We start from the raw sequence: 14539 nt of genomic DNA, 5'->3' as shown, positions 1-14539 counted from the left end.
CCTGGGACTCCAGGAGTATGTCCTGAGCGGAAGGTAGATGCTCAACTGCTTAGCCACCCAGGCGTCCCCTTTCCTTGGCTTTTCAAAGGTCTTTTTCTTATCAGCTGGAGATTTCAGTTGTTTGAGAACTATGCTCAATAAGATGTATGTGGTTTTTAGCTTTAATATTTAAAAATAACTTATTTTTCTTATGTTCCTTAATAATTTTGAAATTATTAAGTGAAAAATCATGGGATTTTGGATCACAGTTTTGTCTTGATTTTGTAGATTTACTACTTACCATCAGAAGTTATGCATATAGTTTTGCAAAAATCTGATTTTTTGTTTGGTTAATATATAACAGTGCTGTAACATTACATTTTGTATTGATAGGACTTAATTTTGAAAAGGAAATATTCAGTGGTTATGAATTTCATAGTCATAAAGCAAATACGGGTTTATACTTGAGCATAATCACATAAGTGGAAATAGAAACTGATTATCAAAATTAAGAATGCAGCAAACCCTAATTAACACTATGACTTGAATGTAACTTGGGCGGGCAGTGGCTCTAAATAAGATCGATTCTAAGTGGTATGTGATAATGCTGGGTACTAGCGTATACCACATGATAAAATGCTGGTAAATTCAGATTTTACCCTGTATTTTAGATGGGGGTTTTTATGTGCTTGAGGGTGACTCTTGACTTATGTCCTTCTTTTCCCTTTCCTTTTAGAATATGGTTTCTAGCTTTAGGGTTTCTGAACTACAAGTGTTACTAGGCTTTGCTGGACGGAATAAAAGTGGACGCAAACATGACCTCCTGATGAGGGCGTTGCATTTATTGAAGAGTGGCTGCAGCCCTGCGGTTCAGATTAAAATCCGAGAATTGTACAGACGCCGATACCCACGGACTCTTGAAGGACTTTCTGATTTATCCACAATCAAATCTTCAGTTTTCAATTTGGATGGTAGCTCATCACCTGTAGAACCTGACTTGGCTGTGGCTGGAATCCACGCGCTGCCTTCCACCTCAGTTACGCCTCACTCACCATCGTCTCCTGTTGGTTCTGTGCTGCTTCAAGACACTAAGCCCACGTTTGAGATGCAGCAGCCATCTCCCCCAATTCCTCCTGTCCATCCTGACGTGCAGTTAAAAAACTTGCCCTTTTATGATGTCCTTGATGTTCTCATCAAGCCCACGAGTTTAGGTAAGTGTCAGAGAAATCAGTTCCTTTCGGACGAGAGAATAATTAAAGCAAGAGGCCTTCAACTAGTGATTAATGATGTGCTTTTAATACTATAAAATTGAGACATTAATGCCAAATCAATGCCAGATAAAAAATATTGGCAACTGTGACAGAAATCTAGTATAGAATTGTTAATTCATCATACTAGCATTCTTGCAGCTTAGAACTCAAATTAATTCTGTGTGTATGTAGGGACAGGTACAAATATTGCTTGCTGTCTATAATTTGTGTTTTGATATTTTTACAGAGATTTGGTTTCTGTTTAACAACGTTTAAACTGCTTTCCTAAGAAATCTTTTATACTTAATTTTTTTCTAAACTGAGTTTGACACACATGTTTAGCTTTTTTAATATCCATCAGGTGCTCAGAAAATTTAATAAATTTTATCACTACTAAAAATTGGGACTTTAACAAATTTTTACCTACATCAGTGGCCTTCTTTGTTATAATGGTATACTTTCTTACTGCCTAATGAAATCATTACAGAGGTATTTGGATTTTTCAGTGAAATAAATTGTTTGGGAAATAGTATTTCATAGTTAATTTGGGAGATTTTTTTCCCCCTCATCCTGGAAAAACCCTTTTTATTTCGAGTCATATGAGAACTCGCTTAAAAACATCGATGTGCTTTTTTCCTTTTGTATAGGATTATGGTGCTGTGTATCTTGGTTGAGCCAGAAGGAAATTTCGAGGGGTAGAACTGGTTAATGGAGTCAGTATGGTCTGTTTGGTGGCAGACCAAGGTGGCTAATGCTTCTCCCAGCCCCTTTCTCCTCCCTTTAAATGTTTATATCTGGCAATACTTAGCCAGGCAAGTAGAGTAATGCATTTTATTTCTTAATTACATTCATTATGAAATAAGGATTCTGTGTTCACGTTTTATTATTTCTGAAAAGCCCTATGAGTAGAATTATTGCATCAAAGAATAAGAACATTTTAATTTTAGCCTCTTGGAAAGATGTTGGCTAAATTAGTTTGCAGAAGAACGAACCAGTTTACATTACACAAAGTGAGAGAATATCTCTCATTGCCTTTCTTCCTGCCCCGCCTCCCCCCTGCTTTTTTTTAAAGATTTTATTTATTCATGAGAGACAGAGAGAGGCAGAGACACAGGCAGACGGGGAGAAGCAGGCCCTGTGCAGGGAGCCCGATGTGTGACTCAATCTCAGGACTTCAGGATCACGCCTTGGGCTGAAGGCAGGTGCCAAACCGCTGAGCCACCCAGGGATCCCTCTTCTGCCTTTATTCAATGTTACTAGAAACAAATCTTGGTGGTTTTGACAGGTGAAAGCTTGTATCTTGTTTAGATTTTTTATTTTAAAATTAACAGGAACAAATATTTTAAATGTTTATTACCCAGTTGCCTTTCCTTTATGCTTTTACTGTAATCTTTAACTTTTTGTTTTAAAGATTTTATTCATTCATTTGAGGCAGAGCATGAAAGAGCACAAGCAGGGGGTGGAGAGGGACAAAGGGAGAGAAAAGCAGGCTCCCTGCTGAGCAGAGATTCCCCCAACACTGGGTTCCATCCCAGGACCCCAGGATCAGCTGAAGCCAGACGCTTAACTGACTGAGCCACCCAGGCACCCCCATCTTTAACTTTTTTTTAACAGGTTCATTTATCTGGTTAAAATGGTTCCATAATTTTAAAAAAAATTTTTCCTTTTATCATGGTTTTTCATATGTATCAGTGGACCATATCATGGCTCATTCCCATGTTTCTTTCTCAGCAGTTATTGCAAATTTATTTTTTTGTGTGTATTTTGAGAAAGATTCAGACTGGTAATATGCTTTGGTGACCCTGCCTCATGGGACTGTTCAGGAGTATGTTTAAGGTGAGGATTGAGAAGGTAAGAGGGCCTGTGGGATTGTAGTTAACAGTGGAAGGGATTGAAGAGACAGGGTTGCATGCCTGGAAAGAAGATGCAGCTATATGTGTCCTCTCTGCTCATTACCATCAGTGGTGCATCAAGGGATGAACTCTGGAGAGGCTTTAGTGATTTTCTTCCCTTATTTCCCTGCTTTGTTCAAAAATAGAAACTGGAGTTCTCTTGCTTTTCTGTATTTTTCATAGAGTTTCTCTTTCATTAACCTCCATAAGGTTAAAGAACAGTAGTAGTAGGCTTTTAATAAGTTTTTTAAAATAAATATTATTAAAATAAATAATTTAATAAGTTTATTAAAATAATGTTTATTAAAATAAATATAAAATAAATTTCCTATCTCATTTTGCTTAGATAAAATAATGCCCGAGGTACTTTGTGTTAACGAGTAGCTAAGAAAAACCTGCCTTTTGGTCATAGTTTAAATTAGAATGTAAGAGAGAACATATAACCTCAGGGCTTATGAAATATTAGCTCAAGGTAAAAGTTATCTATTCATATGTTTTTTAAGAGTCCTGCCTATCTTTGTTTTTATGAATTTATAAACTGATTCTTGTTTTAAAACAATAAACATTTCCCTGTCTTGCTTTCCCTAAGGAGAAAAAGAATATAGTTTTCTCAATGTATGTAATTTTGTTATGCCAGAGTGATAAAGACGTAATCTAAGAAATGTTCCTTTATACTTGGAGGGAGAAAGTTAGAAAACCGCATCAGCATATAGTCTTCCAAATGAAAGTGGAAAAATTTTAATCATTTCCAGTAATGACCTTAACTTGAAAATTTCAGTGTCACAGGGTCTAAGGCAATGTAATGACATCCAGAAGTTTCCTTAGTTTTTATTAGTTTGGTTTTATGATATTGAAAATATAAAAACAAATTCTGGGGAAGTCCATTTGTTTGGAAACCTGCTATAAGAGAAACTTGTTTACATTTGGGAACTGAGAACTAAAAATCCTCAGGAGTCAAAAGAGGTATCAAATCCGTATTTCAAAGCACATATTCTTGACCTCTGCATGTCAGTCTGTGTATTTTTTATATACAGTTGATTAGATTATTTCTAAGCCATCAACCTATTGTTAAGTAGGAATTAACTGACAACACGAGAGAGACTTAGAAGAGCCATGGTAGAAAAAATCGACACAAGAGGTCAAAAAATATTATTCCCAAACCTCTTGGGATGTTGAAACCAGTAACCTGCTAGTAGTAGCACATGTAGTGATGCTATAAAAAAAAAAAAAAAAAAAGAAAAGAAAAAAAGAACCCCCCCCCCCCAAACAATTATGATGTATATATTCTACTTAGGGAGATATGTTGTATAGTTTTGTAGTTTGGAATTATTTCTATTCAGAATGGTTAAAATAAAAATATTTTAGCATTTAAAATGGCAAACTGTGGTATCTAAAAAACTTGAATGTATACAATAGTAAATGAGGTTCTTTGGGATCCCTGAGTGGCTCAGCGGTTTAGCGCCACCTTTAGCACAGGGCGTGATCGTGGAGTCCTGGGATTGAGTCCCACATCGGGCTCCCTGCATGGGGCCTGCTTCTCCCTCTGCCTGTGTCTCTGCCTCTTTCTCTCTCTGTCTCTCATGAATAAATAAATAAAATCTTAAAAAAAAAAGTGAGGTTCTTTGTAGCTAAGATTTTCCTGTAACAAATGGATAACCTCATAATCCAAAAACTAACAAAATCTGTTCTCTTACCTTAAATAACTATTCTGACTTGCTTTCACAGGCTGTATTTTTCTCTTTTTTTCAGTTGCCTTTTTCTTTTTTTTTAAGATAATTTTTGAGGATGAAATCCTTTGGGAATTTTCTGTTTAAGAAATTTGTCTATATTCAGTTTGCACAAAAGAATATATATAAAACATTAAGGTATAAAGAACATCAATGAAATGAACACTTGTGAAACCACTACCTAGTTTTGTTTTTTGTCTTCTTTTTGTTTGTTTTTTTTTTTTAAGTAGGCTCCATGTCCAGTGTGGAGATAGTGTAGGGCTTGAACTCAGGACCATGAGATTGATACCTCAGCTGAGATTGAGTTGGACGCTTAATCAGCTGAGCCACCCAGGTCCCCTCCCTGCCCCCAGCTAATTTTTTAAAAAGGAGTATTAACATTGCCAGTGTCTTCAAGCCATCTCTTTGCTTTTTCTGAATAAAATAACTATTTTGAATTAATGTTTCTCTCCTTTACTTGTTTTACCATACATAGTTTTTAAAAAGGTAATGTTTAACTAACTTGGCTTTTGAAATTTATGTGATAGTGTGTGTGTGTGTGTATGTATATTTACATATATATGTATATTTACATATATATATATATATATATACTTTTGTGACTAGCTCATTTTGTTCACTCTGTTTTATAAGCATTGTATGTTGATACATCTAGCTGTTGGTATTTTGTGAAATACCTTCAATGTATTTTGAGCCTTTAATTCCTTAAAATTTCTTCATTGTACTTTTCAGATTACAAAAGTAATTTATGCTAGTAATTGAAAATTCAAACATCCTAGAAATATAACAGAAGGGGAAAGTCCCCCCCTTTTTGGAGTGGGGGGGAGTCCCTTTTAATGTCATATATTATCCACCTAGAGTTGTGTCAATAATAAACTCTTTTTCTGCATATGTTATGTCATCTTCTTTCTCTTCTTGTTCATTAAAATAACTTTTTCCAACTGCAGAGCCACTGTGCCACATTTCTAATGAGAGAGGACACTCTTCTAGTATCCTCTGCCAATAGCACCTCTTAAGAGTTTTGCCTCATGATTCTCTTTCTTAAGTGTTCATTGGAAATATATTGTAGATTTGTGGGTTACAACAGATCTGTTACGTGGTAGATGGACCATCACTTAACCACTATTCTATTTTTTTTTTTAATTTTTTTTTTTAATTTTATTTATTTATGATAGTCATACAGAGAGAAAGAGAGAGGCAGAGACACAGGCGGAGGGAGAAGCAGGCTCCATGCGCCGGGAGCCTGATGTGGGATTCGATCCCGGGTCTCCAGGATCGCGCCTTGGGCCAAAGGCAGGCGCCAAACCGCTGCGCCACCCAGGGATCCCTAACCACTATTCTATTGATGGATATTTTTAGTTTTTTATTTATGTGAAAGTATTTTAGTATCTAGCATTGTCAGTCACTATTCTTGCAGTTTTTCAAACATTGCTGCTGTTAACATTTTTGCATATATGCTTCTGAATACTTGGGTGCATATCTATGAAGTGTAATGCCTCTGAGGTTATTGGGTCAAAGAGTTTGCTTGATATTTTGATACTCTGCTCTTGTTTCAGCAGTTGCTTCAGCTGCCTTGTGCCCATTTATAATCCAGCAGTGTATGAATGTACTGTTTTCTCTACACCCTCATCAGTATTGGTCTTTTAATTTATTATTGGTCTTTTAATCTTTAAAAGGTGAAAAATTAATGAGGATCAAAATCTTTTCATATTCTTAAATTCCTGAATATTAGGAAATATTCATTAAGCTTTTGGGTACAGTTAAACAGCTTTAAAGTGCTGTTCATTCACATTAATGGAAAGCCATTAAAATAGAATCTCACTTCTAAGGAATTTGGATAAAATCAGGCACTATCTGCATCGTTTTTATTAACCCAGTTAATGAGTATATAATGATATAATTTGAATATGGCCACATAGTCTAATTACAGAGAAGTCAGCAGTATAAGATGGCCATTAAGAAGTTTGTTATCTAGTTGGGGAAGTACTGCTAACATGAGAGCCAAGTAGCAATGAGTTATATGCCTGTGTGATGAAGAACTATAAATTGTGTCTGAAACTCAAATACTGTATCAGCCTAAGGGATGGGACCTCATGGAGTAGGAGTGAGACATGAAGGAGCTTTGGAGTATGTATTTGTCTACTTTAAATTGATGGCATTTATAGGAGAAGAAAGGGGAGAACTATGAGTAGTCATGAGAGTAGAAATGAAAGTGGCAGAGTTGTGAGACTTGACTGAGGAAACTGTTTTGAATAGAGCATAAGATTTGGGAAGACACTGGAAATGTAGGTTTGCTAGGGAAGAGGTGAGGCCATTGTTATGGAAATGATTATACATAAGGGAGCTTAGACTACTGGGTTCATTCTGAAATAGGACGCTGCTGAGCATTTTTGAGCAGAAGAAGGGTGATGACAAAGACACTGAGGGTGTCCAGCTGTGCACTTATGTTCTGTTGGGAGGCTGGCAGAGATGCAACGTTGCTGTTTTGTATGAACCATAATAGGTTTGAGTTAGGATGGTGGTAGTGAAAAGGGATAGGAAGCAGCTGATAAGAAATTTTTAGAAAGCAGGACTTAATGACTAATTGGATATAGAGGATGAAGAAGAGGATGGGGTAAAGGAAATGATTTCTAGTAAATGGAAAATTGACAATTATTCTGTTTCAGAATCCTGAATTAAAGTCGTTCTTATAAGAAGCATGAAACCTCTACTCTCCCCACATGATCTTTATAGCTGTTGTATAGGGAAAAAAGTCTTTTTGTATTAAACACCACTGATGATTATTAATGTAGTGATGATTTCTTTCTTTTTTTTCTTCTTTTTTTAAAGATTTTGTTTATTCATGAAAGACACAGAGAGGCAGAGACATAGGCAGAGGGAGAAGGACTCCAGGATCATGTCCTGAGCCAAAGGCAGACCCTCAACCACTGAGCCACCCAGGCATCCCAGTGATGGTTTCTATCTAGATAAAATTCTTTCAAATGGCTCAGGTTTCTGGTTGAATTTCATTAAATTAGAAAAGTTTGTGTATATAGGAGGATAATCATTTAAAAAGTGTTCACAAAAAGCAATGTTCAATGATAACTATTTGTAAACATTTGAATATTGGAATGTAGAATCACTTAAGTTTTATTGAAAGCATTCTGTGTGCCTGTTAGTTCCAGTGTGTTAAGAAATGAGTTACCAAAAATGAGCTAATTTGTGAATATAGAACAGAACTTTTTATATTCACTTCTTTTATAATTGTATGACTTTGTTATTTTTTTTCTGTAGTTTTATTTATTTTTGAGGGTTGCTCCCCCTCTTAACTTTTGATGCAGAGATACCATAGGAAAAGGAATAAACTAAGAGTATTCATTGATTGGCAGTGATGGAACAGTTAATTGATGGGTGATAGGGCAGTAGATAGATCAGGATAGAGATCTTAGATGGTATGGTGCACTATAATAAACTGATTTATTCATTGTTACTTTATGATATAAAGTATCAAAATATATTTATTTTATAGATTAGCTAGACTGAGCCATGATATTCCACAAAACTGTCTGTAAAACATCTTGGTTTATTTCTTCCCTGAGTGGGCCATTTTATAAGCCCCTGCTAACCTAGGTACTCATTGCTAGGAAGCATTCTTGACCAAATATAAACTAGCTTATCAAAAGATGTCCATATAACTTTCTGCAATGGGGGAGCTTGAGAAATTTTTTATTTTATTAACAATAGTTCATATTTTTAGGCATGTTAAAATATTTTCTACTTGACTATATCTTACCAAGAAAAAGCCATTATTGAATAGTTGACAAAATGCATCTGTTGGACTGTATTTCTTTTTCTTGAAATTTTGCTCTCTTTAAAAGCAGATACTTTTGATTGGGACCTCTGGAACTGAAAATACATCACATATATATATAGTGCTGCATTGTTTTCAGGATGCTTTCAAATATGTTACTGCATTTGATCCATGAAACAGCCTTTGTTTTTAATTTTTTAAAAATATTTTATTTATTCATGAGAGACCCAGAGAGGCAGAGACATAGGTAGAGGGAGAAGAGAAGCAGGCCCCCTGTGGGGAGCCTGATGTGGGACTTGTTCCCAGGACCCCAGGATCATGACCTGAGCTAAAGGCAGATGCTCAACCACTGAGTCACCCAGGCGCCCCTATTTTTAAATTAAAAAAAAAAATTTTGTGAGCTTGGGAGGGGAGGAATTTTTTTTAAAAGATTTTATTTATTTGAGAGAGCAGGGAGGGAGGGGCAGGGGGAGAGGGAAGGGCAGACTCTTCACTGAGCAGGGAGCCTGACTTGAGGCTTGATCCCAGGACTCTGGGATCTTGACCTGAACTGAAGGAAAGACACTTAACTGAGCTACCCAGGCACCCTGAGAGAGAATCTTAAGCAGACTCAGCACAGAGCCTGATGCAGAACTTGATCTCATGACCTTGTGGTCATGATCCCTACAAAACAGCCTCTTAAAGGCAGATGAAGGGTGCTTGGGTGGCTGGGTCAGTTAAGCATCTGACTCCTGATTTTGGCTCAGGTTATGATCTCAGAGTCCTGAGATGGAGCCCTGCTTTGGGCTCCATCCTCGGTGCAGAGTCTGTGTGTTCTTTCCCTCCTCTCATACTCTTGTTCTCTCCCTCAAATAAATACAATCTTAACATTTTACTAATCCGCCTTTTTAAAAAAATTTCCATTGTAATCAAGGAGTAAAGAAGGACTTGGAGATATTATGTGAATTTCCTAAATCACTTGGATAATAACCAGTAGGCCTAAAATGAGGATACAGGATTATTCTGATTTACTTATGCTTAAAAAGGTAGAAAGAACCAATATCCAGAAACCTAGAGTAGTCATTATGTCATATCATCAAGCCTCATCAGTTAGTAATTATAAATGAAGCTAGATGTAATGATAGAACTTGGAATTTATAAGATTAATGCTCGGAAACCTGGGTGGCTCAGTGGTTGAGCATCTGCCTTGGGCTCACAGTGTGATCCTGGGATCCGGGATGGAGTCCCGCATTGGGCTTCCTGCGAGGAGCTTGCTTCTCCCTCTGCCTATGTCTCTGTCTCTCTGTGTCTGTCTCTCATGGATAAATAAGTTAATCTGTAAAAAAAAAAAAATTAATACATTACTTCATGAAATTGTGGCAATGTTTTACTTATTATTGCTGTATAATATACCATTCCAAAGTACAGTGGTGTAAAACAACCATCTTATTATGTTCATGGATTTTCCCTGTTAAGAATTGGAAGGACAGTATGTGGCTAGCTTATCTCCAGCCCAAGATGTCTGGGGTCTTAGCTGAGAAGACTTAGGGACCGAGGGGTGACTTGATAGCTAGATGCTCGGACCACTTGAAGGCATCTTCACTCATATGTAATATCTGTGCTACCTGTTGGCTTGGACTCAGCTTGGTTTTTGACTAGAATACCTACATAAATAAAGCTTTTTCCTCTGGTCTAGTTTGGGCTGGGTCTCAAGAGTGTGTGTGTGTGTGTGTGTGTGTGTGTGTGTGTGTGTGTGTGGAATGCCATCACTTTGCCATCAATTAAAGCAGTCACAAGGGGCCATTCAAGTTCAAAGGGAGAATGATAGAGACCCCACCGCTTCATTGGAAGGTTATAAGAAGGGTGTGGATGATATTGTTGTAGCTGTCTTTGAAAAATAGAATCTACCTTATGGAGGATTGTTAAAAAAGGAAAGAGTTTGAGTGAAGTCTCGGATTCATGTCCCTGAGTCATGGTCTTTTTCCTTTTTCATTTGCTACGATTAACATGAAAGTGTTCATGTGATCTGTGTAAAATTGGTTTTCTGATCCCAAGTTAGAGACACTGATGGTCAGAAAATGCATGGCAAAACCTGCATTTTTCTGCTTTATATCCTGCCATTCTTTCTCCTCATCTGTATGAAAATGACAGTCTTGCTAATAGATTTACCTTATGGCAAGTTTCGTGTACTTTTGGCTGCTGTTCTGTCATAAAATTGTCTCATAAAAATGGTCAGTGTTAATACAAATTGGGTTTTCTTAGCATCTGCACAATTTTTTTTTGTTGCTCTAAGTTCCTGGAATTCAGTTATGGTGTATAGTGATGAAACATCCATTTTTTTTTTCTTCATAGAAACAGGGTAGTTATTTGGTATTATGCTTTGGACAGAAAATTTACCATCAAATAGATAATAAGTCTAAAAGTATGTCAAAATAAAAGCCTCTGCAAAAATGTGCTAAGATCTAAACTGCTAACATTAAGCTGCAAGTTCTGTAAATTGTACATAAATGTTGGCATATGCTGACTATGGAAGCCTTCCAGTTTCAGTGTAAGTTTCATGGCATGTGGGTACTCCCTGGGTAGGTTGACTCCAGTTACCCAGGCCTGACCTCAGATACTGGCATTTATACTGGGTGAACTGACCAAAGCTGTAGTTGTAGATACCTGGCATTTTTGGTGCACAAGGAGTTGATCCATCTAGATCTGTGTTAATCAAGCTTAGCAGAATGAAGCCAGAATCACAGCTCTTGGGCAGATAGTTTCATTTATCTATCCTTTTTGCTATTGTATCTGTCCTTCTGCCTATCTTAAAAATCCTGCCTTTCAATGCCATTACTTTTGCTTTCAACAGTTGTATTTTTAGAGAAATCATAAGAAAAACCAACATTCTTTTACCCTTACCACTCTATTGTTAGCAGTAGTTTTTATTCTTGAAAATTGGGTTTTGAATTTAGTATCATTTCTTTTTATCCTGACAATTTCCTTTTCTATTACTTATTTGCTTTCAACAAATTCTGTTGGCTTTTGTTTATCTAAAAGTCATCATTTAACCCTGTTTTTGAGGGGTATTGAGTTTTCCAGGTATAGTTTTTTCCTTTCACCACTTTAAAGACTTCTGGCTTACATTGCCTTTATTCATATGGTTTTCCCCTGTATGTAATGTTGTTTTCCCTTGTATGTAATGTTCTTTTCCCCTGACTGCTCTCAAGATTTTATAGTCATTATTGATTTTTAGTAGTTTGATTTTGATGTGACTAGGTAGCTTTCTTTGTATTTACTTTGTTTGAGTTTTGACCTGTAAAGGTCCTCCTCTCTCTGCCCCTGCCAATCAGTTAATCAGTATTCTTTCATTATTTCTGAAACTTTTTTTTTTAAATGCCTTTTTCTCTTCTTCTGGAACTCCATTTATACCTATGTTAGACCTTTTGAGGTTTCTGGTTGAAGGAACTGGTGCTTATACCATTAACTCTGATTGAAAATACAATATGTTCACCTCTTATCTCAAAGCGTATTGAATTTGACGCTTAAGAGGTAATTGGTGACCTTAACTGTGGATAGAGAGGGAAATGGCCTTAACTTTGGGGGGAGAGTGGGAAATGAAATCCACACAAGAGAGAGTTAAAGAGTGAAAAGGATTGAGGAAATGGAGAGACTTAATACTATAGCTGTGTGTTTGTGTTTTTTGCTCCATACTTAGGTTTATGACTTAGCATTTGTTTTATTTTTAGGCCTTCATCATAAACAGCATTCCTCACCCTCCTCTCCTTTTTTTAAATGTTCTAGGAAAATATGAGCCATTTTATGACATGATTTCTAGGCACATAATTGCTATAATAAACTGCTTGTAAAATGTTTTCCCCAGGTACTTAATATTTTTCTTAATTTGGTGTGACTTGTGGATGGAAGTCCTCTGAGATTGGATATTTAACTGGCATCTTGTTTATTTATGTATCAGGAAAACTGGCCAATAACACACGCAAGAGCCATTTTGCCTTGTGAGTTGTTGGCAGTACTTGTTAGGAAGTAGAAGGTCTCTATGCTAGCTTTTGCTTTATTTGCATTATTTTTTATAATGAGCACTAGAACAATGAATAATACATCAGGATGAATCTGCTAAAAAGTTCTTTGTGAAGTAGATTTCAGTTTTTAATAACATGGTTAAGGATGACTTCATTAGGTAATTTTTTAACTAGATAATCTGTATAAAAGTAATTCTGATTTTTCAACTTAAAATTTTTAGGTTGAAAACTTTATTTTATATGAATGTTCTGTGTAACTGAATATAAAGGGTTGAAAACAAAGCACAAAGAAATAAACGAAAGATCACCTGAGTCTAGTGTAGAGCTCTGGAGGCAGTTTTTGACTTCCCCCAAGTTTTCATTTGATAATGCTATAGTCAAGGATGAAATGTCATTTTGAGGAGTTATGTTATATTTTGACTGTGTTATGATTAGTTAGAATAAAGACTGAATGCTTAAAATTGAGTGTGTTTGAAAGTGACTTTCATGACTCCAAGATGACTGCAGTTTACTACTTCTTTATTTTGGAGTATTTTAACCATACAAATTTCAGAATTTGGCAGACTCTTGATCAGAAATGCATTGTTACTGCACATGGTTACATCCTTGGATTTGTATCTTTTGGATATTGGAATGTTATCTTTTTTTTCCCTCCCCAGTTCAAAGCAGTATTCAACGATTTCAAGAGAAGTTTTTTATTTTTGCTCTGACACCTCAGCAAGTAAGAGAGATATGCATATCCAGGTAAGAGGAATGTTTGGAATATATTTCTTCATGAATGTTGATGTATTATTAGTGTGCTAGGGCTGCCATTACAAGCACAACAGACTGGATGGCTTAAACAACAGACATTTATTTTCTCAAAATTGGGGAGGATTGAAGTCCACGATTAAGGTGTCGGCAGATTTGGTTTCTTCTGAGGGCTCTCTCCTTGGCTTGTAGAGGCTGCCTTCTTGCATCATGTGACCTTTCTTCTGTGTGCTTTTGCGTTCCTGGTGTCTTTTCCTCTTATGAGGACGCCTTTTGTATTAGATTAGGGCCCTAACCTTATAACGTTATTCAGCTGTAATTACCGCTTTAAGTTCCCATCTTCACATATGGTCATATTGGGGGGGGGGGGGGTCAGGTCTTCAACCTGATTTTTGGGGAAACAATTCAGTCCATAAGAGTTGGAGTATTGTTTCTTAAGCAAGCAAAGTATATGCTGACTAAAATAATTAATAAATACTCTGTATTAGAAAACTGTTTTAACCTTTAACTAAAACTCCAGCTTATTTTTTGAATTACTTTCTGGTAATAACTTTTTTTAAGGAAGATTTTATTTCAAGTATAGCAGCATAAAAAAGAATTTGTGATAGCAGCCTAAAGGTAAGATATCCCAAAATGTTACCATCCAAACTGAGGCACTTTAAGAGTTAAAATAGATATCGTGTTCTTATCCCAGAAGAATTAATAAACTACACTGTTCTGAGCTTTGTGGTCATCTGGACCGTAAAATTAGTAGAAATCTGAAAACAATTATGAAAAGTACTCTTAACTTTGCCATTCAGAAAAATTGGAGAAACTTAGACACATTTTTAAAGAGCAAATGAATGGAGATGTAAAAGGAAAGAAAAGGAAATATGTAGTGTTTACTTTTCCAATTAAAAATACAGTCCTCTTTGGTGTTAATACATAATAATGTATTATTTTTGTGACTCTTTAAAATTGCATTCTTAAAGATTTACTATAAGAAAACAGACCAGGAGGTTAAATGATTTTTCTGGGATTATGGAGTTAAAAGAATTGAGCAAAGTAGAAGTCTTTTGCCTCCTTTTTGGCTGTTCATTTAATGCTCGTGTACTCTGAAATGTTAATAATTTACAAAAATTAGAATTCTGTAGTTGAGTTTTGGAAATTCTGT

The 14539-nt window shown here is 36.0% G+C and overlaps 1 protein-coding gene across 8 annotated transcripts in view; it reads left to right on the top strand.

Annotated features, from left to right (window-relative positions):
* PIAS2 (protein inhibitor of activated STAT 2) overlaps positions 1 to 14539 on the top strand; it is a 99130-nt gene that overhangs the window by 28840 nt on the left and 55751 nt on the right. For all 8 annotated transcript variants that reach the window (XM_041744123.1, XM_041744136.1, XM_041744099.1 and 5 more), the window contains exons 2-3: positions 716 to 1190; positions 13296 to 13380. In XM_041744123.1, the coding sequence (XP_041600057.1) occupies positions 716 to 1190; positions 13296 to 13380 (560 nt within the window). The remainder of the gene's footprint in view (positions 1 to 715; positions 1191 to 13295; positions 13381 to 14539) is intronic.

This window comes from Vulpes lagopus, chromosome 1, assembly GCF_018345385.1.
Source record: "Vulpes lagopus strain Blue_001 chromosome 1, ASM1834538v1, whole genome shotgun sequence".
NCBI classification, from domain to species: Eukaryota; Metazoa; Chordata; class Mammalia; order Carnivora; family Canidae; genus Vulpes; species Vulpes lagopus.
This window is presented reverse-complemented; position numbering and strand designations above follow the sequence as displayed.